General features: G+C 53.6%; 11 protein-coding genes across 11 annotated transcripts; 7 read left to right on the forward strand and 4 right to left on the reverse strand.

Moving 5' to 3' along the window:
- Window positions 1-785: 785 nt before the first annotated feature.
- On the forward strand, window positions 786-3,039 carry COCMIDRAFT_21918 (uncharacterized protein; the record flags this gene model as incomplete). The annotated part of the gene is made up of 3 exons (XM_007684636.1): window positions 786-1,226; window positions 1,284-1,877; window positions 1,930-3,039. The coding sequence occupies 3 exons, from the start codon at window positions 786-788 to the stop codon at window positions 3,037-3,039; spliced, it is 2,145 nt and encodes a 714-aa protein (XP_007682826.1).
- Window positions 3,040-3,561: 522 nt separating this feature from the next.
- Window positions 3,562-5,150, reverse strand: COCMIDRAFT_81480 (uncharacterized protein; the record flags this gene model as incomplete). Its single annotated transcript, XM_007684719.1, has 5 exons — window positions 3,562-3,586; window positions 3,652-4,498; window positions 4,572-4,734; window positions 4,803-5,011; window positions 5,084-5,150. 5 exons carry the CDS (start codon window positions 5,148-5,150, stop codon window positions 3,562-3,564), a joined length of 1,311 nt encoding a protein of 436 aa, XP_007682909.1.
- A 1,451-nt stretch (window positions 5,151-6,601) lies between these two features.
- On the forward strand, window positions 6,602-7,380 carry COCMIDRAFT_81364 (uncharacterized protein; the record flags this gene model as incomplete). Its single annotated transcript, XM_007684720.1, has 4 exons — window positions 6,602-6,692; window positions 6,768-7,087; window positions 7,142-7,190; window positions 7,247-7,380. 4 exons carry the CDS (start codon window positions 6,602-6,604, stop codon window positions 7,378-7,380), a joined length of 594 nt encoding a protein of 197 aa, XP_007682910.1.
- A 213-nt stretch (window positions 7,381-7,593) lies between these two features.
- Window positions 7,594-8,334, reverse strand: COCMIDRAFT_81429 (uncharacterized protein; the record flags this gene model as incomplete). The annotated part of the gene is made up of 1 exon (XM_007684721.1): window positions 7,594-8,334. One exon carries the CDS (start codon window positions 8,332-8,334, stop codon window positions 7,594-7,596), a length of 741 nt encoding a protein of 246 aa, XP_007682911.1.
- Window positions 8,335-8,882: 548 nt separating this feature from the next.
- Window positions 8,883-11,512, forward strand: COCMIDRAFT_761 (uncharacterized protein; the record flags this gene model as incomplete). The annotated part of the gene is made up of 2 exons (XM_007684615.1): window positions 8,883-9,068; window positions 9,155-11,512. The coding sequence occupies 2 exons, from the start codon at window positions 8,883-8,885 to the stop codon at window positions 11,510-11,512; spliced, it is 2,544 nt and encodes an 847-aa protein (XP_007682805.1).
- Window positions 11,513-11,658: 146 nt separating this feature from the next.
- COCMIDRAFT_21922 (uncharacterized protein) lies at window positions 11,659-14,262 on the reverse strand (the record flags this gene model as incomplete). Its single annotated transcript, XM_007684637.1, has 2 exons — window positions 11,659-13,195; window positions 13,247-14,262. 2 exons carry the CDS (start codon window positions 14,260-14,262, stop codon window positions 11,659-11,661), a joined length of 2,553 nt encoding a protein of 850 aa, XP_007682827.1.
- A 487-nt stretch (window positions 14,263-14,749) lies between these two features.
- On the reverse strand, window positions 14,750-16,352 carry COCMIDRAFT_81536 (uncharacterized protein; the record flags this gene model as incomplete). The annotated part of the gene is made up of 3 exons (XM_007684722.1): window positions 14,750-15,615; window positions 15,668-15,984; window positions 16,111-16,352. The coding sequence occupies 3 exons, from the start codon at window positions 16,350-16,352 to the stop codon at window positions 14,750-14,752; spliced, it is 1,425 nt and encodes a 474-aa protein (XP_007682912.1).
- A 1,005-nt stretch (window positions 16,353-17,357) lies between these two features.
- On the forward strand, window positions 17,358-17,588 carry COCMIDRAFT_57157 (uncharacterized protein; the record flags this gene model as incomplete). Its single annotated transcript, XM_007684723.1, has 1 exon — window positions 17,358-17,588. A coding segment is annotated over one exon (231 nt), but the record flags the coding sequence as incomplete, so codon positions are not given.
- A 54-nt stretch (window positions 17,589-17,642) lies between these two features.
- On the forward strand, window positions 17,643-18,245 carry COCMIDRAFT_50698 (uncharacterized protein; the record flags this gene model as incomplete). Its single annotated transcript, XM_007684724.1, has 1 exon — window positions 17,643-18,245. A coding segment is annotated over one exon (603 nt), but the record flags the coding sequence as incomplete, so codon positions are not given.
- Window positions 18,246-19,232: 987 nt separating this feature from the next.
- On the forward strand, window positions 19,233-19,499 carry COCMIDRAFT_81561 (uncharacterized protein; the record flags this gene model as incomplete). Its single annotated transcript, XM_007684725.1, has 1 exon — window positions 19,233-19,499. One exon carries the CDS (start codon window positions 19,233-19,235, stop codon window positions 19,497-19,499), a length of 267 nt encoding a protein of 88 aa, XP_007682915.1.
- A 1,763-nt stretch (window positions 19,500-21,262) lies between these two features.
- Window positions 21,263-23,404, forward strand: COCMIDRAFT_81410 (uncharacterized protein; the record flags this gene model as incomplete). Its single annotated transcript, XM_007684726.1, has 2 exons — window positions 21,263-21,791; window positions 21,846-23,404. 2 exons carry the CDS (start codon window positions 21,263-21,265, stop codon window positions 23,402-23,404), a joined length of 2,088 nt encoding a protein of 695 aa, XP_007682916.1.
- Window positions 23,405-24,016: the final 612 nt, after the last annotated feature.

The following is a 24,016-nucleotide window of genomic DNA, read 5'->3' on the forward strand; positions in this document are numbered from 1 at the left end:
GCAACGTCACGCGACCCGCCCTCGTGGATCCGGGGTAGGCGGTAGGCAATGCAAGGCACTCAAAGGCTCGGCCTACGACACACCAGGGCCATGACAGCGCACCACAAAGCAATTATGCCCACGGGCCGAGGCATCGAGAAACGACGCTGTCTTTTGCACCTGAAAGGAGGAATGCGCATAGCAAATAGCCTGGCTGCTAACAAGAACCCCATAGTGATAGCTCGTCCCCGAAATGTAGGTACACGCCAAGATGGCTCACCCCATGTCTGGCCCGCGAGCGGCTCTCGGGAATCAAGACGCAGGGCGTTTTGGCCGAAGGTAGTACTAGCGGTCACCGTACAGTACAGTACAGTACACACATCCCACGAGTACTCGTACCTAATACATAAGTACATACATGTGACAATATGCGACATGGCATACATATGTGCCGCAGGCTAGAACCTTCCCGGCATGCTCCGAGGTCCGGCTGTGTGAGGCCTGCAAGGCGTGAGGGGTACATGGTGTCGGCTACTTGCATGTAGCCGCCGCCCAATGAGCATCGGCTATTCTCAATACATGCCGTGAAGTCAACATCATGCCCGTGTGTATGCATGTACATTCACCTCAGACTGGTCCAGAGGCATCAAAACAGTCGACTCTGAACCTGTCTCTTGGGCATTGGCCCTGTATGCCATGACTGTTTGATCCGCTGAGTTGCCACATCTCACCTTGTCTGATCAGCCAGCCAATCATTCCATGCCGCGTACTTGAAGACGCACGTTCATCATCCACCCCCATTCACCATGCTCTTGCACAAAACGCACGCACTGCGCAGTAATCTGCGTATGCTGCCCAACTCCGGCTACCGGACATGCCAAGCCTCCCTTTCCACGACAGCTAGACGCACCAACTACGATGCTACAATCCAGAACCTCAAGATTGGCTCTCACACCCGCGTCATCTTCCAGGGATTCACGGGAAAACAGGCTACTGCCAATGCAAAAGAGTCGATAGAATGGGGGACAAATGTAGTCGGCGGCGTCAAGCCCAATGGCTCTGGCGAGCATCTGGGACTGCCTGTTCTGCCCTCTGTGAGGGCAGCAATGGAGCAGCTGAAGCCTGACGCAACGGGAATCTATGTTGCAGCCCACCAGGCTACTGCTGCAATTGAGGAAGCAATCGAAGCAGAGGTGCCCCTTATCGTCGCAGTGGCTGAGCACATACCATTGCATGATATTATGAGAGTGAGTCAACAGGCTCTGAACACCATGTCAGAGACACAGAGCTGACGCGGCAGTAAGATCCATTCCATGCTACAATCCCAGTCAAAATCACGGCTTGTAGGTGCCAATGCCCCGGGAATCATTTCAGCCGTTGGGAAATGTAGGATCGGTTTCCAGCCACTACCAACATTTTCACCTGGTCACATTGGTGTCGTGGCAAAATCTGGCACCCTTTCATATGAGACTGTAGCATCCCTGACAAGAGCCGGACTCGGACAGAGTTTGTGTATTGCAGTCGGTGGAGACGTGATTGCAGGTACAAACTTTGTAGATGCTCTCAAAGTCTTTGAGAATGATGAGGACACCGAGGCTATCATTATCGTAGGTGAACTCGGTGGTACAACCGAGGAAGAGGCAGCGGATTGGATCAGAGATTACAGAAAGCGCGTAAAAGATCCCAAGCCCATTGCTGCTGTCATTGGAGGGTTCCAGGCACCACATGGCAAGATCATGGGTCATGCTGGGGCTTGGGTTGGCCTTGGAGAAGGTACTGCAGAGGTAAAATACAAGGCACTGGAGAGTGCTGGGGTGACTATGGTTGATCATCCTGCGAAATTTGGTGGAGTGATGAAGAATATTCTTGCACAGTCTGGTCGTAATGTCGGGAAGATTGTAGGTTTGCATTTGTCAAAGTACCCTCCATTATGTTCTGACTTGTTAATAGGAACAATCAGCAGCCCAGCAACGCCGCTCATATCATACATCTCCAAAGCAGCGGCCTATCACACACTCTTCTAAAACTGATGCTTCGTTTATACAAAAACGTTCGCTCCATCTCTCAAAAGAACAATCCACAGCCCTCCTCGAATCCTTCAATATCAACCTTACCATACCCCCCGAAGGTTCCCCATCAACCCACTACCTAGGCATCTCTCCTGATCGCTCCTCCCGCTCTCCCTCCATCATCGCCGCCCCAACAGCCAACCCATCCAAACTCACCCACCGCATCCGCCGTTTCCCCTTTGACTACCGCACCGGGCCCACTCCATCTGCCATTGCTGCCGCAACAGCCCACATGCAACTCTCCGCCCTACCCCCAAAATCCAAATCCCAACTCGTCCAAACCATCCACAACCTATGGAACCTCTACACCTCCAAAGAAGCCATAGACGCCCACATCAAAATCGCCCTATCCGTCGAATCCGACAATCTCCTCCTCTACGACCCCTACCTCTTCTTCGACGACGCAGCTTTCAAGTCCGGAAAACGCCAGTCCGACCTCCACGCTCTACGCGATCAGACAGCAATAAGCGCTGCAGACCGCGAGGCAGAAGAAGCAGGAATCGTCTACATTCCTCTTGAACCACCCACCACCAGCACGTCTACAAGTAGTAGTCCCGACTCAAGTCGTAGAAATCTCGTCGGCACCCTAGTCAACGGCGCAGGCCTCGCCCTCAACACGCTCGATACCCTCGCCTTACGCCTCGCCCCTGCCACATCCGCTGCCAATTTCCTCGATACAGGCGGCAAAGCCACGGCCGCGACCATCAAGACGAGTTTCAAGCTTCTCCTGGCCGATCCCCGCGTCAGCGTTGTTTTCGTGAATATCTTTGGCGGGTTGACCCTCTGCGATATGATTGCCGAGGGCATCCTCATGGCGTTTCGGGATGTAGGCGTTGAGAAACCCGTCGTGGTACGGTTGAGGGGCACGAATGAGCAGAAGGGGCAACGAGTGCTGGAGGAGGCGAGGCTGCCGATTTATGTTTTTGATGATTATGAGGAGGCGGTGGGGAAAGTGGGGGAGTTGGTTGCGAAGGCTGTTGTGAATGCGTAGAGAGATGAGAAAAAGAGAGGGAGGAGGGGAAAGATGATGATTAAAATGATTAGATTCGTCGCAGTCACACACACACACACATATATACTCGCTCTCTCTCTCTCTCTTACGTCCCGTTTTCCCCATCAGTCCCATTGCGAATAAAACATTTGTGCCGCTTGCGTTCGGAATTTCCCCTTTCCTTCCACGTCCACCGCCTTGGCCCTGTTTCTACGCAAAAAAAAAGCAGTGGGGGGAGGATGACAACATACGTAACAAAAAAACACCAAATCACAAAAATCCTCTCTCGCATACGCCATTGGAAGCTCAAAAAAAGTGTGTAGTACATCGGAGTATGAAAAAAAGATAAGAGGTATATCTCCAAGGCTGGAAGAAAGGTCGGGGGAAGAAGAGGGAGAGGAGGGGGGACATTCCAAACGATGGATCCAAAAAACCAAAGTAACCCAAAACATATCGCAGGAATTCGTTTGACAAGTAAGTTGATAAAAAAGGAAGATGGCCGGAGGGAATATAACAATGACACTATACAAAGTATTGGAATGCGGTTCTGTCAAAAAGTCAGTTATGTGCGCTCAACTGGGTTGGTTCCAAGGGTGGACAAAAAAAACTTACCCAATCGCTGCCATGACTCCTAAACCAACAAGTGCCCTCCGTGTCACCTTTTCCTTTGTCATCTTTTGTTCGGTTGTGTAAGCCTTTTTGGCGAGCTTGTTGAGGCGCTCATCGGCCAAATCTTCCTCGTCCAGCACCTCTTCGATTCCGCGCTTTGACGACCGCGTGACCGATGGCGAGCCGCCCTCAAGTTTTTGTGCTTCAGCAACCATGCGCTTAGCCTCTTCAATCATAGCCGTTGGGTCTTCCGGCTCGGGGAGTGCGGCGTGGTCGTGTGGCACATCGACCGTGACGCTAGTGCTGGTCTTTTCCGTGTCGCCATTTGTCTCAACGGTTTGCTTTACTTCAATGTGAACTGTGCCCTCCTGGACCTCAAGCTCCGGCTCTGGCTTCTTTTCAGCATCCAGCGCCGCCTTGACTTCTTGCTCCACCTCCTTCACCTCGCCCTCGATCGATGACGCAATCGTCTCAGCAGGCGCAATGCGCCTGGCGATGCTGTTTTGAAGCGCAGTTGACGGGGTGACGGCCTCAATAGGCCTAAACATATCATCTGCATGGGTGGCATCTGGCTTCATAGCGCTTCTTGTCGACCGGCCCTTTCGCGGGGTCGCGTACTTGCGGCCTGGTGTCATGGCCTTGCTGGGTGAGACTGATCGGGCCGAGCGCGCGCGAGTTTGGCGAAAGCCAAATGTAGGAAGAGTGGCGGGCTGGGCGTTTGCAACATCGAATCTGGGAGGCATTTGGATGGCGGCGTTTGATTTATCCTTGCCGCCCTTTTCGATAGGCGCGGGGTCGAGGAGCGCCTCTATCCAGTGACGCATCGAGTATTCCTCGGACAAGGCCAGAGCTAAGCGAATTGTGTCAGATGTCCATCATTTGCAGAGTGAGGGATTTTTTTTATATTCAAAGAAGACACTTACCCTCCTCTGGCGCAATCCAAACGCTTCCGGCTACCTCCTCGTCGCCGGCTGAAGGGAATGTCTTCTGGTACTTGCGTTCGAGATCCTCTTCCTGGAGCGAAGCCCAGGGGAACGCAGCCTTGAACATTCCCGTCGCACTGATGTAACCGTCGCTGCTGCGTCGCTGTTTGTCGCGTTAGTCGTCGGCTGCGCTCGTAGCAATGCGCTTGCTCATTGTTTTGCATGGCGTACCATCAAGAAATATGACTCTGGGAAAGCGGACATGCGGTTTCGCGAAAAGATGCCAGATCCCGTGAGGTCTTTTGGCAGCGGAACCCTGAGGTGCGCGTAGTCGAAAGTGCCCATGTTTTCAGGCTTTGTCGCGTTGGCAATACCCGAGACGCCAGCCTTGACACCCAAGTTTGTTTGTCCCAGGCGACGTCGTTCAATGAGAATCTCGACTGGGCGATCTTGTCAGTCGCGTTGCTAGATGGAGGAGATGAGAGGCGACGCGATGCGCGACGTGTACGTACTAGACGTCGAGTCGGTGGGCTCGAGGAGCGGGTTCTTCCTTTCGGGGAGGACGCGATCAACAACCATTTTGGCGACGTCTGAGGGGGTTGTCGTGGAAGAGGATATTACAATGGATGTATGGGAGGTGCGGCGCGCAGCGCGTGGGGTGTCGCGAAAAGATGGCGAGAAATAAGAGTGCGTGTTGCGCGTGCGATCGACGTGATGATGAAAGAGTGCGTGGTTGCGACAGAGGCGAATACTTAGACAGACAAGCACAAGCAGGAGCAATGGGGATGCTATCCCTGTGCACTAGCGCCGCCCACGCCCAGTCCAGCCACCCCCGGGCAATGTCGTCGCGCTCATCAGACTTTGGCAGCGGCCTTATTATTACGTCCTTTGGGAGCGCTTCTTCTAGAGTATTACTATATTAGTGCTGCTGCCGATTGGCCCTGAAGACACTTCTTCTGCCCATTGCAGGCCCGATGAAGCGTCGTGCAGATTGCAGGCGCTGCTTTGAGAAGAGGGCCACTAGATCACGCGTTCGCCCGGTCGTGACGCGCTATGTACATATCCATACACAAACACACACAAATATGCCGACCAACAATGAAGCTACTTACACTTACATACACTGGCATGCTCCCTTTGTCTGCCCCAGGCCGCCAGCACTGCGCCGCCCAACAGTAGCGTGCCGTCCACACCCAAGCATTACGGCGCCTCGCACGGTATCACATCTGCCGCCCTTGCTCTCCAGATATAGGCATGGCAGCATCTAAGTACCTACTTAGGTAGTACTTATACATGTCAATGCATCTGGGCAGCCATCCATGGACCCAGCAATGTCAGCATTCAACAGGCCACTGCTCTGTCCCAGCATCAGCCCGGTATCGGTCGGCAAAGCTGAAGCAAAGAGCAGCAATGCGAAGCAGCCATGAACATAAGCAGTCATCTGAAGCGAGCGATCCCCAGGGCCTGCAGGGCATAATCCCCATCGCATCCATATAATATCTCCGAATTGGTAGCCAGAGACTGTCTGCGACAGACTGCGCTAAACACGTCACCCTGGCGCCCTGGCGTCGACGGGCCAGAGGCCATTGGAAGCGTCTCGACAGCAGCAGCGGCCTGAAGGCCTGGTGTTGCTTTTTCTCGTCTGTGAGAACGCGCGGGGTCGGTCCCTGCACCGCTGTGAGACGTCTTCGTCCTCAGCACACTCGTCGCCTCTTCTCTCGCTGGCCCCCTAGAGGACTGTGCATGATGCACTCGTGTCACAGCACGAGTCTGGATGGCATGCGACGTATCAAAAGGATCCACTGCTCACCCAGCGACGCGGCAGGCCCCGCCAGGAACCAGGCGCCTTAGCCGCTTTGAGCTGCTGGAGCGGTGAAAGTGCCCCGCTAACCTCGAGGCTCAACATGAGGCCGCGCCTACTTGGGCCCCTCATTCCTCTAATTGACCCTGAACTTCTCCACAACATTCTCTCGCCGCCTGTTGCTAGCCACACACAACCACCCATCCCTCTCCATCCAACCACACACGCCATGGCCGACCACGCAGACGACCTCCACGCCGAGCAGACCGAGGGCTTCAAGGTCGGAGAGAAGAAGACAATCGACGAGTACCAGAAGCTAGGTACGTGGCACCCCCATCGCGCGGCTAGCCCATACAAACAGCCCAACAACACCTGCTGACCTTGGACCGCCACAGACCAGAACGATGAGTCTCTGCAAAAGTGGAAGGCGTCCCTTGGACTTGGCCAGGGCAAGGACATCTCCGACCCCAACGACCCCCGCAAGTGTATCATCCTCTCCCTTGGTCTCGAGGTAGAGGGCCGCGACGACATCATCATCGACCTGCGTGCTCCTGGTGCGCTCGAGCAGCTCGAGAAGAAGCCCTTTACCATCAAGGAGGGTGCGAGTTTCCGCATGAAGGCACAGTTCAAGGTCCAGCACGAGATTCTGGCAGGTCTCAAGTACCTCCAGAAGGTGACCCGCATGGGTGCTAGCGCCAAGCTGCAGGAGATGATGGTACCTATCCTCACCAGGCTCGTGCATCTATACATACGCTGACCGTCACAACAGGGCTCATACGGCCCCAATACTGAGGAGAAGCCCTTTTACGAGAAGAAGTGTACGTGTTCCATTTCGACAAACACTGCCACGTCACTCTGCTAACTCTTGCTTTAGTCGAGCCCGAAACTGCTCCCTCTGGCATGCTTGGTCGCGGCCACTACACAGCCATCTCCAAGTTCGTCGACGACGACAACCAGGTCCACCTGCAGTTCAAGTGGTCTTTCGACATCAAGAAGGACTGGTCATAGGCAATCATCCAAGTCCGCGTGTTGGAAAAGGGTTGTATTGTCGCACGGCGCAACACGGCAGTCTCTTTTAGTTGGAAGCGGTGGATATCCAGAGTGCTTGAACTCCCACGAAGTAACGAAGCGACGGCTGACGGTCGACCGTTTGGGCGGATACACCAATCCGACCAGATATCGATCCTATAGCTTTGGAAGAATCAAAATTTTCAGGACCTTTTACATCTCGTTCCCTCCTTGGCTCGAGTGTGCTTGATGTTTCTCGAGCTCGTCGAAGTGAAACCATCTTCCTGCAATCCTCTTCGCCTTGACAGTCCGACCCGCCCATGCCCGCCCACTGCTTCCAGAACCAAATCTCCGTGCTGAAACATTGAGAATGGATACTTCTTGCTCCCACGGATCCCCCATGATAGCTTCGCGTCGGGTCTCGTGCTCTGTATCCATTTCAACATCCTCTTCGGCAGGGGCCGCAGAAGTACCATAGTTTCCTTGACACTCGACTATATGGAGTTGGACGCCAGTATTCAGTGCAACATCAGCCGCTGTAGCAAAGCATCGTGACAATCCCTGGGCGGAGAAAGATGGCGTTTGTGCGTGCAGCGCGAGTGGATTTACCAACACTACCCTTTCTTTTGATTTAGTCTCAGCTATGGGTTCAGCCGCAGTGTGGCCATATGCAGTCAAGTAGGCGAGCAGTGCCTGTACAGATGGGCAGAAAGCAAGTCTGACGTGTCGGCTCGTGAATAAGTTGTGCAGCGAAGGCGCAAGCAGTCGCTCTAGATCGTCTGTGGCTGGATCGCCGCGACTCTGGTGCAATGAAGCAGCAAGGTACTCTAAGAAAGATTCCTGACTGGAACATATGATCAACAAGGTCGGGCTTGTGCTGGACTGGGTAGTAAGGACATAGCGGAGGAACTCAAGCAGTGTTAGCGGGTGGAGTACCGTCGGCGTCGGCGACATGGCAGATGAAGTGTCGAATAAGTTACGGCTGCCATGTGCCCGTTGGAGCGCGATGTCGATGTCTGCTGCTGCTGCTGCTGTTGTGTGGCGCCGAGTGCTCTAGGTGTACGTATTACCAGGCAGGTCACCAAAAGCCATGGACGGTCAGCACGGGCTGCAAGTGCCAATCGGCGGCTGTACCCGCTCCCCGATTCACCCCCCACCACCGTTGTTGTCCATGGCTCCAACTGCCGCAGCGCATGCACGCTGCCACGGATCATCACAACCTCGACGCCCAGAGCCTTTGCTGCCCATACCTTACCTGACTCTGCATAGCCGGCCTCCCGTCTGTCGGCAGAGACGAATCGAGTCGTGGGCTCCCGGAAGCAAAGCACTTCTCCCCGGGCCTAAGTTGCTGTCATGGAGTCCATCAGTCGCATATCGAGCTTGTTGGAGACAGGTATGGCGCCTTTCTCAATTTTCTCCTCTTACACATCCATCGCATCTCTTGTGCCTTTGCGATTTGTACTCGACGGGTCTTGAACATGTAATCGCCTCGCTCGTCCACTATGCATCCATCCAGCTTTGCTCACTGGTCTCTTTCTACAGCCCGCGACCTTACCCTCGAAGCTGCCCGCGATGCCAGCAATGTCCGCCGAGCGCCTACAAGAGAGCTGCCCTCGAGCCAGCTTAAGAAGCTTCTCGACAGCCGATCCGAGCGCGATGTCTTGGAGGGGCTCCGGAGAGTGATCACTGTATGCCAACCCCACCATAAATTCGGGCCATCTCAGCAGACATGGCACGCGTTGGGACGTGTAGTAACTGACTACAGTCCCTCTAGATGTCCTATCGGCAACCTCCTGCGCAAACACTGCCTTTCTTCTCCCACGTAATCAAGAACGTCGCCTCGCCCTCGCTTCAAGTTAAGAAGCTCGTTTACATATACCTCCTCCAGCATGCCGAGCACGAGCCGGATACCGCTCTCCTTTCAATCAATACCATTCAAAAGTCGCTTACGGATACGAATCCCCAATTGCGCGCATTAGCGCTACGAGTCATGTCGAGCATACGGGTCCCCGTAATTAGCCAGATTGTGAGTCTGGGAATCAAGCGCGGTACTGGAGATATGTCGCCGTACGTAAGGAGGGCAGCGGCTTTGGCGATACCGAAATGTTACAGGCTCGATCCCAACACCGAACCCCAGCTGCTGGAGCACCTGTCGACATTACTGGGAGACAAACAGTACTTTGTGACCGGAGCCGCTGTAGCATCGTTCCTAGAGCTATGTCCGGATCGCTTAGACCTCATACACCCGCATTACCGCGCCTTGGTACGAAAGCTAGTCGACATGGACGAATGGGGACAGTTGGCTACACTGCGATTGATGATGGTCTATGCACGTAAATGCTTTCCTAGAAGGACGAAAAAAGTCAAGAAGGTGGTTGGCGCAAAGACGAACAGCAAACCTTCGCAGTCCACAAAAGGATTTTATGATGATTCTGAGAGCGAATCTGAACAGGACGAGCAAGAGCAGGACATGGAGGAAATTGTTGTACTGGATCCTGACCTCGAATTGTTGCTAAAAGGCTGCCAGTCGCTGCTCCAATCCCGAAACGCTGCCGTGGTGATAGCGGTAGCCCAGACTTATCTGTATCTCGGTACACCCGAGTACCTGACCCAAGCCATCGGGCCTTTGATCTCCCTGCTGCGATCTGCTGCCGACATCCAGCATGTGGCGTTGTATAACATTGTACAGGTCTGCTTGGCACATCCTGAGCCATTTGTAAAGTACTACACACACTTCTTGGTACGATCAACAGATGCGCCGCACATATGGCAGCTGAAGCTCGAGCTGCTCACTCTGATATTTCCTTATGCCCATATGCGATTGCAAAGCTTAATACTTGCTGAGCTCAGCCATTTTTCACATTCTGGCAGTTTGGACCCAGCGCTAGTCAAGGAGTCTGTCCGCGCAATTGGACGCTGCTCGCAAAGCCCTGCGACCAGCCCTCAAACCTCGGCCAGGTGTCTTAAACTACTGCTAAAACACATTGGATCTGCCGATGCCCATTTGGTGGCGGAGTCGCTGGAAGTCATCCGACACTTGATTCAACGAGACCCAAATGCCCATCGTACTACTGTTGTCCGGTTAGCAAAGCATTTGGATGCAGCCACCAGTCCCCAAGCTCGCGCCAGCATCATTTGGCTAGTTGGCGAATTCGCGGGCCTGGATCCGGAGAACAATATTGCTGCGGATGTCCTCCGTATTCTTGTCAAAGGCTTTGCAGATGAGGCTGAGCCAGCCAAGCTTCAGATTGTGCTGTTGGCAGCCAAGGTCTACGTGCATCATTTGACAGCCAATCCGCCCCCGGAGCCCAAAGTGGAGCAACCCAAACTGAGCTCGTCCCTAATCGACGAATTTCAAGAAGAACAAGGAGGGTTCAGAGACGAGCATCTTGCTGCACTCGCCCACAACAACGAGCCTCAAGAGGAGGAGAAGCCACATATTATTGAGGCACTGTACAACTACGTTCTCTTGTTGGTAAGATACGATACTTCGTATGATCTTCGCGACCGTGCTCGGGTTTACAAAGCACTACTGGCGACACCCACCTCGACACAGTTGGCTTCGCTGCTGCTTTTGGCACCCAAGCCAGTGCCGCATATTCCCAGCCCAAGTGAAACACGAAAAGGCTACGTGCTGGGAAGTGCCAGTCTAGTAGTTGGTGATGAAGGCGGTGTTGGAGGACTCAAAGGATACGAAGACCTGCCGCGCTGGGTCAAGGAAGGAAATGAGCCAAATCCCGCGCTCCGAGACGAGGCCGCATCTTCATCTTCTTCAAATTATGTGTCGGTGTATGAAACTGCAAAGAACATGTCGGCAGCCGAGAGGCTGGACGCAGCGGCGGGCAGTAGCGGTAGGATGACCGCAGACAACACGATGAGCCCACGAGGCTTGAATGGGATTGGTGGAGACGGAGGTTTCGGCGGAGTGCCCAAAGCGCCGCTCAAGGAGAAGACACTCGACGACTGGCTGGCGGAAGAAGAAGGAGAAGATGACGATGAGGAGGAAACCGAGACGGAGAGTGAAGAAGAGACAGACGAAGAGGAAGAAGAGAGTGAGGAGGAGAGCGAATATGAGACGGACAGTGAGGACGAGGAGACTGACGATGAGCGAGGTAATCTCATCAAGCAGTAGTAGTCCCTTTGAAAAGAGAGCGAGCAAGACGTGATTAAAGTTTCTTCATCGACATGATCATGGATCACACTTCTCGTTGCGTAGCCATTTCAACCCCAAAGAGAAGAACCAAAAGAACGAAAGAAGTTGACTAGTAAAAGCCCACCTCAAAGCCTCGCCATGTTCCCCCTCTTCCGCATACTCTTCGTCTTAGTCTCTCCCCCTTGCCCCTCCCCTCCTCCCACCCCTTCACCCTCCTCAACAACCGCACTCGTATCCTCCCATAGCCCCTTGGCCACAACATCCACAAGCCCCAAAACCCTATTCTGCACCGTCGCTCCATCCCGGCGATTCTTACCCTCCCGCCTACTCGCACTAATCCTCTCTGCAAACCGCCACAACGGGCCCTCCGCAATGATACTCGCTGTTCCATCCGTTTTCCGCTGCGGCACCCACTCATCCGCCAAGCGTATCCCTGCCGCATTCTTGTTTTTCTTCGCGGACCCCTCGCCGTTGCGCGGGCGGGACACGACAATCATGCCTTCCTCTTGGAACCGCGTGTAGGCGTTTTTCAGCGTTTCCTTGTTTACGGCTTCGAAGTAGGAGAGGTCGCCTTGGTGGTAGAGGGTTTTGCCGAGGAGTTGGGCGTGGTCTTGGGTTTTCTTTTGGTCGAGCCATTTTGGCGACTGAGGTGTTGTTGGTGGTGATGAAGAGGAGGAGGAGGAGGAAGATGAGGAGGATAGAGGGGGTGTAAGCATCATTAGGCTTATTGCGCCGAGCCAGGCGGCTTCGATAAAGGGCCAGATGAGGAAGCAGTAGAAGTCGTAGTTTTCGCGGCCTTGGGCGCGTTCGGTAGGGGAGAGCTGGATCCATTCGATTTTCGATTCGGTAGACGAGGAAGAGGGGGTTTCTGAAGAGGAAGGTTCTGGGGAAGAGCGAGTTAGGGTTATGACGTCGTCTTTTTCGAGGCCGAGGAGGGTTTTCGAGAGGTTGGTGTCGAGGCCTTCGGTTGGGAAAATGAATTCGCCGCGGAAGAGCTGGGAGAGGAAATGGACTTGGGCACGTAGATCGGTGTATGACATGCGTTGGTACTCGGGCCCGCCGCCTTGCTTGACGTGTGTGTATAGCGCTGCGCTGACGAGACTTTGCAAGATGAACAGATGAATGGTCATGTTGCGGTAGAAAGAGAGCTGGAATCGATCGACGGCGTAGAATGTGTCTTCTGGGAGATCGGGTACAAGACCGACAAGTCCTGGGCCGAGCACTTCAAGTGCACGGTCGACGACAACGCTGGTGGGGAGATTGCCAAAGTGTGCTACACGGCCGCCTTGGGCCCGTACTCGGTCGCTGAGCCATTCTACGCGTCGGATAAGTTCAGTTTTGCCGACACCGCGACCGCGAAGTGTGAGCAAGACGGTACCAACCAACGCCGTGGGCATGACTACTGAGACGTCGTTGATTTCCGATAGCACTTTGTACCCCAGCGTGCGGAGGATACGGAGTCGATCTTCTTTGGTATCGATTTGTTGGGGTAGTTTGGAGAAGCGATCGCGTTGTTGGGTGATGAATGACTTGAGAGACCAAGGCTCGTGGAAACGGACATCTACACGACCAAGCTTGAGGGAGAGGACGGAAGAAGCAGACAGGAAATCCATGAGGTTTTCTTTTGGCTTTGGCTGGCCGAGGAGCTCACTGATATACGAGCTGTTCACTGTTAGCATCCATGTTCGTCTTTGAAGAAATTCGCAGACATACTCAACCTCAATCACCTTGTCGTACTGTGTTGAAACCGGACAAATGATGGCATCGTCTACCCGGCCACTGGCAACACTATCCAGCATGTAACTCAAAATGCCAAACTTTGGTGGCAGAAGCTTGCCTGTCCGACTCCTGCCTCCTTCGACGAAGCACTCGAGGTTATAACCACATCGCAACAGAGTATCTATGTATGCCTGAACTAGCGTGATATACAGTTGGTCGTCTCCGAAGCTCCGTCGTATCCACATGGCGCCCGCATGTTGAAGAAATGAACCCACAACTGGGAAGTTTAGGTTGTCACCGGCTACAACGGTGGGCAGCGCAAGACCAAGCCTGTAGCAGATAATCTGTAGGGAAACGTAGTCGACATGGGAGCGATGGCAAGGCAGGAATATGATCGAGTGCTTGTCCTTGGCTGCTTTTTCAGCTACCGCGCGTAACCGCAGGACTTCCTCGCTCGAAACATGAACACCCTGGTGGTATGCCCTGGTGAGGAGCTGAGTTGCAAAGTAGTATGCACCTCTTATGAACGGCCTGCTCTCCATTTTGCATATCATCGAGTCTGTCCAGCCCTCGCTGACCTGCATGAGTGACTCTTCGATCTCGGCTCTCCTCTTAGACTTTCTGTCGTCATCATTTAGCAATCCTTGCTTGACCTCAACCTCAATTCTCTTGTCCGCCAGCTCACGTATTTTGGCGATGAGCATTGGGCTGCTCAGGACCCTTCCCTTCATATCTTCGCTGAAGCCCGAGTAAAACTCTGGCTGGCCGACGTGGTGATCAAAGGACCGCCATCCTGTTCCAGAGAAATGAAGCGATACTTCGCGTAAAAAGTCCAGAGGCGAGGAGCGGAAGCGCGCGAAGCTGTGTATGAGGCCACGATCCGGCGACTCATTGTAGCCGGCTGCGTGGAGATGTACATTATCGTCTGCAGTTATGCTGAGGTCGGGAGCTTGTTCGGGGGTAGAGGAGGGTGAAGCTGGAGGGTTCTGCGCCTCGCCTGAGCGGGTCATGGTGTCCGGAGGGCAGAAGGCTGCTGATGCGCCGGACGGAGATGCGTCTCGTCAGGGGGAGTTTGGGACCGACTGCGCTGATGACATGGGCAGGCGCGTTTTCAGTCGGGGTAAGGCTTGATCTGCTTGATCTTTGGGTCCGTGGGTTGTGAGAGGTGTAGTGTTATGACATTGTCAAATCAGGCGCGAGAGGCGTTGCCTGGCAAGAATGACGGCGCGACTGTTGAACTTGAGGTGGACCCACTTCCCCGGTCCATCCCTTGGGCCTCGGCTTGTGGGGAAGGCATAGCGGGCCTGCATCGCCTCCGATTCGCCAGCCATCGGACTGCTACGGATACTGGTATAAGTATTCGAACATTAGTGCAAATGTCATTGATTCGCATTTTCAGCGAATTACAAGTAACGCTCTTAATTATTGATGAAGTTGTATGGGTATTTCTTGACCGGAAACACCGTGTCGAAGAGGCTATAGCCAAGTCAAGATGCTTCAAAACACCTCCCAAAGACTGACTTTGCCATCCTTGGCCCCAGCAGCAACCCAATGCTTCAACTTTGTTTCGTTCTCGCGCTCCTGCCCACGGCTTTCGGCACGTGTTTCTGGCTCTGAATCTTCCACTGCTAGGTCTTCTGCTGTCAACATATTGGCAAATGCTACTGCGTAGACGCCTTCCTTGTGCCATTTGAGTACTGCGACTTCCTTGAGAGTTTTGCTACTATATATACGGACGCGAGCATCCCAGCCTCCAGTGACAAGGAGCCGGCCGTCAGAACGGACTCGGAGTGATTGTTGGCCAGCATGTTTGGTGTCTATGATTTTGTATGCAGGCTCTAACGTCACTACCGACTGGACCGGCGGTGGAGGCTTGATGCGGGGAAGTGGTGTAGAGGACGACGAGAGTAGGGATGATAAACCGCCCGGCTTCGGAGTCTCTGGTGTCTTTCCCTTGGTAGGCAACTTGGCAAACAAAGGTGGAGACTCGGAGGAGTCGACGGGCTGAGACACGTCTTCTACTGGCTCTGATAATCCACTCGCAGGTACCGATGGCGGTATCATGGTAGCTTCATTTTCACCTACCTCATTGATACTGAGAGTCGGCTCGGGCACACGATGCTTGGCCAATTTGGCGTCAGCAGATGAAGTGAAGAAGAAGTCACCGTCCGGCGAAGCATCGAGTGACAGGACAGGCTGAGAATGGGGCTGGCTGAGGTAAACAAGCTCAGCGGAACCGACGGAAGGGCCGGTGCAGTCACCCGGGAGCTTGAAGGCTGCGGCGACGCCACCCTCGTACCCAGCAAGGAGCAAGATGTTTTGCGAGCGTTGATGGCGAAGCAGCTTGACAGCCATGACCATGCCTAGGGATGTTAGCGCCTTTTGTGGTTGCAGGGTTGACTCAATCAAGCGAACCTGTCTCGACTGCTTGCACTCGCGGGACTATAATTTTCAGGCTCTCGTCTGGAAGAAGCCATACTTCAATCTGCTTGTCGTCCCTTCCCGGAACAGCTACGAGGATGGGATTAGGGCCTGTCTGGTCTGTGCGGGGCCGCGTGTACTGGCAGCACATGGAAAAGGCACAGAAGTTGAGGGTGTTGACAGGAAGCGAATGGAGCAGCCATGGCAGCGGCTGGGTGTGGTCGTCCGAATCTGCAGGAAGAGCAATCTTGTCTGGCAGACGACCTTGCGGCCTCAGCTGCCATACTCGGAGGGTGTTGTCTCGACCATGACTACGAGGCAGACGTCAATCGGGCGACTTTTTTTATTAAAATGAGGATATCTGGCAGGGACGAATGAGGGACGAGCAAGGGGCGCATGCGTGGTGTATGTAAGGGTGGATAACGAGAGCAACGTACGTGAGGATGCGGTCGTAATCCCATTGGGCGAGGGCGAGAATGGGGCCCGCATGGGCCTTCCACACGTAGACGGCCCTCTTAGTAGCGAGGCTCCAATAGACGACGCAGCCATTGGCATCGCCAGTGAGCAGATAGGCGTTGCAGCGGACAAAGTGCACGCAGTGGATCTGGGAAGCGTGGCCGCGGAGAATGCAGGTGGGCAGGGCGGGTGGCAGGGTGGACGAGTGTTGGGCGACAGCCATGTGTGGTAAGGGTAAGCTGAAGTGGTGGTCTTGGGCAAGACGGCGCGAGATGGGATCGGCGAGGCAGGACGAGTGGGGCAGACACAGCCAACAACAGGCGGGGGCATTTCGGCTGAACGGTCGAGGAGAAGGAGGCCATGTCGAGCCCAAGACAGCCCAGGGAGTAGTGTAGTGACTGCATACCCATACCCATACCCATACCCATTACCTACGCGGCGAGCTGATGGTGGGCCATGCTGGCGTCATGAGAGCGACGTCACGAGGCCGGGGGCTGGCATTTGCAATCCTTCTGTATGTACACCATGTGCGTGCTTGCATAGATACAGCCAAGTGCAATGCGTATCTACGTATGTGGGTGTAAATACTTGGTTAATGTCCCTCCCTGCCGGCCGAAAAACCCACCAGTGCTTCTCGTCATAACAACAAAGTCAACAATCATCAGGAGGCAGGCGCAGATAAGCTAAGAATCAAGAAATCAACTGTACGGTAAATCCAGAAGCGGGATAGCTGTATTTTAGCAATGCCCCCGCTTGCCCCCTGCAGTTTTCGCCACCTGTGGCTCAGTCTTCCCAGTCAACCATCTTCCTCCCACACTCTCATTGAATCCAGTATATCTCGACACGGCCCTGGCCAGAGCGGGTCGGCCGTCCTCCCTGCTAGCGTGGTCAAGACGTTCATCCAATCCCTAAGGTATGAATATGTCAAATTTAGTCGCATGCCAACTCCCCCTCCGCTAAAGTCTGACTCTGCATGCTGCACGTCTGCCACACATTGGGGCTGAGCATTCGGTCCCACCTGTCCTGAGCGAAGCCGTTCCTTCAAATCTTCTCTTGAACTGTCTCATATTCGGTATTTTGTTTTGCTATTATACTTGTTAACTTTAATGACTAAGTATGGTATTCTCAGGCGACGAGTGAGTTGCCGTGCTCTTATCTCTCCACCCGGCCTGTTGCGTTTGAAGTAGGCTATAGCCCAACTGGCCCCTGTTGGACTTCACGCGAAACAATGCGTCTTTTGCGACGCAGCAGTACTGGCGACTTCTGCCTCACTAAGGATCTGATTGGTGATGACACTATTCCTCCGTATGCGATACTTTCGCACACATGGGAAGCAGACACCGAGGTCACCTTTGCAGACATGATAAATGGGACTGGCAAGGGTAAGCTTGGCTATAGGAAGATCCAGTTCTGTGGAGAACAAGCCAGACAAGACGACTTGCAGTACTTTTGGATTGATACCTGTTGTATTGACAAGTCAAACCACGTTGAGCTTCAGGAGGCTATCAATTCCATGTTTCGCTGGTATCAGCATGCGATGAAATGCTACGTCTATCTATCTGATGTTTCGACAGCAAGGCCGAGTGCATATGAATTCTCTGAATTTACTTGGGACTCGTCTTTCTTGGAAAGCAGATGGTTTACCCGGGGCTGGACCCTTCAAGAGCTTCTTGCCCCGCATTCAGTCGAATTCTTCTCCAAAGAAGGCACGCGTTTAGGTGATAAGAAATCGTTAAAGCGGCAAATTCATGAGATAACAGGAATCGCTACCCTGGCCCTTCGAGGTACCCCATTAGAGGAGTTTGGTATTGAGGAGCGATTATCGTGGGCAAAAGGCCGTCGGACCACGCGCAAAGAAGATAAAGCGTACTCGCTACTGGGTATATTTGGGATCTACATGCCGCTCATCTATGGTGAAGGCGAAGATAACGCATTCAGACGGCTTCAGGAAGAGGTCAATAAGCCTTCATACGGCGCCCAACGGAAAACGGATTCGCCTTCTATTGTAGAAGCATCCATCGCCACCATCCAACTCATCAATGCCGCGTCGATATCGATATCCTCCTTTATACGATCTGTCCGCGAATCTCGGCCGGATCTCAACCTTGTCGAAAATGAACTCCAGTCTATCAAGAGGACGCTTGAGCTGCTTCGCGAAGACCTCGATACGGAATCCGGTAGTGGGGCGCCACCATCACTTCCTATCTCCTTCAAGAAACAAATCATCGGAATCATCGACTGTTGTGCTACCACAATTAAGCAAATTCAAGAATCCCTTGAAAAGTCTCGCAACCTTCTGGTCAAGTCTGTCCCTGGCCAAATCACATGGGCTACCAATGGAAAATTAGATATCCAAAGACATCACTCCGTGCTCGAGTCTAATAGACGGGCATTGGATATTGCGGTTGACCTGCTTTCCTGGACAATGACAAGAGAAGCCAAGGACACAACTGTCATCCGAGACGATACTTCTCACATTAGGCAAGATACGGCGCGAATCCTGGAGGAAATAGCCAGGCTCCAGGAGCAACTACCTCGAGATCTGACGCAGCCTAGAGATGAGCGCGGAATTGTGCTAGACAGATATCTGGAAAGCCTCACGTGCTACACCGAAACACTCAATGCCGAAATTGACGCCGACTGGGACAGTAACATCGATGATGACCTGTCCAAATCTGACGAGGATGCGCCACCAAATGACTCGGTTATCCTCCAGCCTTCTCAAACTCAACTTGCCTTGCGCCCTTTCAGCAAGCAGGCCCACGCAGTCGCCTTGGGGAGTCTTGAAAAGATGGGCTTTACAGGACAATATCCTGCCCTTCCCAAAAGCTTCCTCCTCGCAGTCAACAACCGCATCTCAAGAGACCAATTCCTTCAATTACGAACAGGGAACCTGCCGTTTAAGAAATCCGCGCCTTTGCTTTCCATCGGAGCCTTCCTCTTCCCGGGCACAATCCGCGTCGTCACGCAGCGCATGTCACTCGGCAACATTGCGCAGAATATGACGCCAGCGGTGCTCCGCGGGTATCAACGGCGTGCAGTCAAGGGTGTGGCATATCCAGCGCTCATCCCAAGTAATGATCCGCTTGTTGAGACGACAGGAATGATGATATTCGGGCTAAACGTTGCGGATCGGAGGGCAATGGATGCTTTCCAGGGGGGCATGTACGATTTGAGCCGGGTGACGGTGGAGATTGAACTCCAGGATGGGACTAAGGAGTTCCATGAGGCTTTGGCCTATATCTGGGATGGACCATCGACGGACCTTGTTCCAGTGGAAGACATGTCTTGGTCACCGTTGGATATGCTCCGTGACAAATGGTTGTCTGGGATACTCAAAATGGTTGAACACGAGGAGGAGGCGCTTTAGCTTGATACTACGACAAGAGCGATCTACAAAGCTTCACTAAAATCGACCGAGTACATTAGGAGATGTTGTCAGATATAGTACACTACGGCAGTCGGGAAAATACAGTCTCCAGTTGAAGAGACGAGCAGGCAACTCGCCCAGTCTGCTCAGAGGGTTAGTCTCGGAGAGCATCGCATGCCTCTCGACATGTCGAGCAGGCCGAGGACATTGGGTACTGCGGCTGGGAGGCTTGCATATGGGCGAGTGGCTTAGCGTCAAGATGTGGCTTGGAGTTACCCTCCATTCGTATTGTGCAGGAGAATGACTTGCATGTACACTACACTAGTTGCATCGAGCGATGATGTCAGTATTGATAGAACACCGCTAGTCTCTTTTCGATATTTCAGTACAGGTGCAAAGTGGGTCTCTCGCTTGACGATGCCGCTCGACAGAGGCACGCAACACCACTCACTGATGTGCGCATAGTACACAGCTATAGGCGCTGCATTTGGAATACATTCCTAGCATGTTTTTATGCAGCTGAGCAGATTTTTACGAGGATGCATCAGCTCTGGAGCGCGTCCAAGGCTGGCTGAGCCCAGGGTGTTGTGCACGTCGACAGCGAACATGGTATTGTCGGTGGTGCAACAGGGGCTGATTAGAAAGAGGAGAGAAGGTATGACCAAGGCTAAGGGCAGAAAGCGTATTTTCCAAGAGTATTGACGCGTTTTGACAAGTGCTAACGTTGTTGCGATGCAGAAGAGGAGTAGGTTCTTAGCACGCAGGGGGGGGAGGGAGGGATATTGGGTATGTACTTAAATAGATACATACGCAGATACGCAGAAGTAGTGGCCATGCGATTGCCGATGGATGGATGCAGGGATCTCGTATGGCGACGAGCTTATTTGCAGCTGTCTGCAACATTAGACGAGTCTTGCTCCCTGCACCGCCACGGAGCCGCCGACGGTCGTAATCATGGACGCTCTTGACAAGCCTCCGCGGGTCCGACACATGCTTGCACTCACACTCTGTTACTCTTTGTTCGCTCCTCACTCTTCCGCCCAGCCCAGGCCCGTTTTGCGCATTGCGCCCGGGACGGCGCGCACATCACGCCCTTCGCATTCGGACGTCGCACGCCGCCCATCCAGCCAGTGCGCCCAGCGCCAATACGCTCTTTGAATTGCTACTACGCACATCACACGCAGTCTGCGTTACCCGCGCTGCCCCTCGCTTCATGGGCCCTCCCTCCCCTCGCCTCGCCTCGACCTGCCCCTCGCAGGCCCCGGCAGCCACTGCGCCCCCCATGCCATCGCCCGCCCTCCCTATTCCCCGTCGTCGCTCGCCCGCCCGCCCAGCTCCCATCCAATATTCCACCCGTCTGACGCCTTGGCCCTAGTCGACATTCATATTCGTTTCTTTCCTTCTTCCTTTTTAGACGCCGCCTCCGTTTTGCTTCTGCTCTGCTCTCCCCCGACTCGGTGTTCCAGACTCGCGCCCGACACACATCTCCCTCCATCCGATCCCATTCCAGACCATTACCCTTCATCTGCGCCCTCCAACCGTGCGCCCTTGCCTCGACTTCTTACCAATCTACCCCGACACCCAAGACCCCCCCTCCAAACCCACAACCACAACAACCACGTCCACAACCACAAACGTGGAGGGGTTAAAGTAGTCGCTTCGCTGCACGCCCTACTTCAGGGTCGTGGTGGCCTCACGCCCAGCAGCCCCCCCTGCACAGCGACCATCCTCGAACCGGCTCTGTGCGCAACAGCAGCGGCACCATGGCAGACACTGCTACGCCCCCTTCCAACAACGACTCTCCCACCAACAAGACGCTGCCCAACAGGAAACGAGCGAGCGACACCACCGTAGACGACAAACCAAAGCGCACGCGCACCGGCTGCTTAACATGCAGAGAGCGTCACCTCAAATGCGACGAGAGCAAGCCCACCTGCAACAACTGCCTCAAGTCCCAGCGAGAATGTAATTGGGGCAAGAAGCTCAACTTCCTCGACACCACCTGCGAGCGAAATGCATACTTGATCCCCCAGGGCATCGACTACCAAGTCGCCTTCATGGACGAGTCTCGTACAATCGCCTCCGAATACGTCGGTGGCCGAGAAATGTATCCCGTTGAGGAAATGGAGTCTCACATGCCCATGGCCGACAATGCCTTTGGCATGGCCCCACCCCCTGCGTCGCGTCAACACCTCCCACCAATGCAAGGCATCGCCCATGACTCGTACCAACAAGCACAACTCAACTACAATCTGGATCAGCACCGCACACAGCATCAACACGGACGCACAAGTGAGCTTTATCCGCAATATACGAGAGAAGAAAAACGGCTGCTAACTTACATAGTATCCAGTTATTCAAGCGGCCCAACCCCTTCCTCATACACCATGGAACACTCGGCTAGCCCAGGTCCCCTTCCCACGCGTGACTATCTAAAAAGCCAAGAGGAAGTGTTGTACATGCAAGTCTTTGTTGAAGAAATTGGTATCTGGATGGATAGCATGGATGCACATAAGCACTTTTCACGTCTACTGCCCTTCCATGCCCTCAACGAACCCATGTTGCTGCATGCTTTTCTTGCATGTGGTGCACGACATCTTGCCCTTGTCAACCCAAAGTACAGCGAGGAAAAGGCCCTGCATTACTATGATGTAGCCACACGCGACCTACTGCATTCCCTGCAGAACCCCGACCGTGACACCATTCTATGTGCGACTACTGCTGTCATCCTGAACGTATACGAAATCATGGCCGAGCGCGCATTACAACGCATGAACCACATTGCCGGTGCCCGTGCCTTGATCAAGGAGTGCCGCTGGAATGCCCGATCTACAGGCATTGGCGCAGCCTGTTTTTGGCTCAACGTAGGCATGGAGATTCTGAGCTGCCTGCACTTCAACTGGCAGGTCGCGTGGGATCCAGATGACTGGGGCATCGAAATGGACTTTACCCCAGAGACTGAATCCGGAAGAGAAGAAGTTTGGACACATCGGATTTTGTACATTGTCGCTAGGATATGCAACTTCCGCGCCTCCATACCGCGCAACCAAGATATCGCCAGGCAAACATTGCACGACCGCCACAATGAATGGCTGCGACTCAAGGAAATGACTGACAGATGGAATGAAAACATCCCTAGGACTATGCACCCAATGGCCTACCTGTACCCTGGACAAACCATTTCCGGCTCCGCATTTCCGGAAGTTTGGTTAATTAAACGTGCATCCATCATCGCGCGCCTATTCTACCATACATCCCTGGTTTTGTTAGCTCAAATCAACCCCGTACAAGCAGCCAGCGAACCGGAGATGTGGGCAATGCTCGAGCAGAATTCAAAGTTCATCTGCGGTATTAGCGCACATGTCAAAGATCGTGGCGTCGCTAGCGTGGCGCTAAGATCACTCGCCATTGCTGCCGAGCCTTTGACCGATCGCCGCGAGCAAGAAGAGGTTCTCCAAATCTTTGATAAGATCAGACAGGAGACGGGATGGCGAGTGGGTTTTGTCAATACAGAGTTGAAGCAAAAATGGGGCTGGGACACCCCACAGAACCAAGACCAATCACAACAACAGCCGCTGCAGCCGTCTCAGCAGCAACAGCAGCAGCAACAACAACTCAACGGCCAGATGCAAGACGGCAACATCATGTATCCACAGCAGCCGCAAATGGTAGTTCAGCAAATGTCCCAGGTCTCTCTAGCACCTGTGCCAGCTCCGGCTCCCGCCCCAGCACCTCGAAGACCAACAGGCTTTGGCAATCCTCTTCTTGTCGCAGACTTTAGTATGCCGCAACATCCTTACCAGGCACATTACGTTCCAGCCAATATTGTCCAACAGCAGCAGCCCCCAACACTTCTCCAGCCGCCACTTAACGGAGTCAACGGCTACGGCGCTCATTTCTTCTAATACGTTCTTGCCATCCCCATACTCCGCGACTGCGCCTCGTCATCTCTCTTCATACACCAGTGTATTAGTGCAACTCTATTACTTTATGAAAGTTTCTTGCGTGTACAAAAAGCGGATTAAAACGCACAAAGACGGCATTATTTGCGGTATCTTCTTTAGGTTCTACACGTCTACTTAGCGGCGTCTGTCGAGGACGGATGTTTACTTGTTTCCGTTGTAACGACATAATGAGCGGATTTGCATGGGATTAATTTGATAGCTCGTGGAGCTGATCTTGGGACTATTGCCCTTCTTGGCTCGCTGGCATTGGGTTGGGTCAGAAATGTAACCTGGAGAGACTTTGTTTCTTGTAAATATACACATATACCTTGGTTTACACCCGTTGTGGTGTGCAAGTTCATGGAGAGATGCTCAGTAGATAGAAACACACATCCTTATTGGCAAGTCTTGTTCTCAACTAGCTTGCCCCCGCTGCTTATCCGCGTCTTTGTCGTTTCTCTCCATCCAGGCCCGTCTCGCTTGATTGGCTTGACAGCACGTATAATTTAGTGCCATGTGAACACCAGCGGCTCACCGATGGCTGTAATACGAAGAGGCCATCAAGCATTACCG

Source organism: Bipolaris oryzae (assembly GCF_000523455.1).
Source record: "Bipolaris oryzae ATCC 44560 unplaced genomic scaffold scaffold_4, whole genome shotgun sequence".
NCBI lineage: Eukaryota > Fungi > Ascomycota > Dothideomycetes > Pleosporales > Pleosporaceae > Bipolaris > Bipolaris oryzae.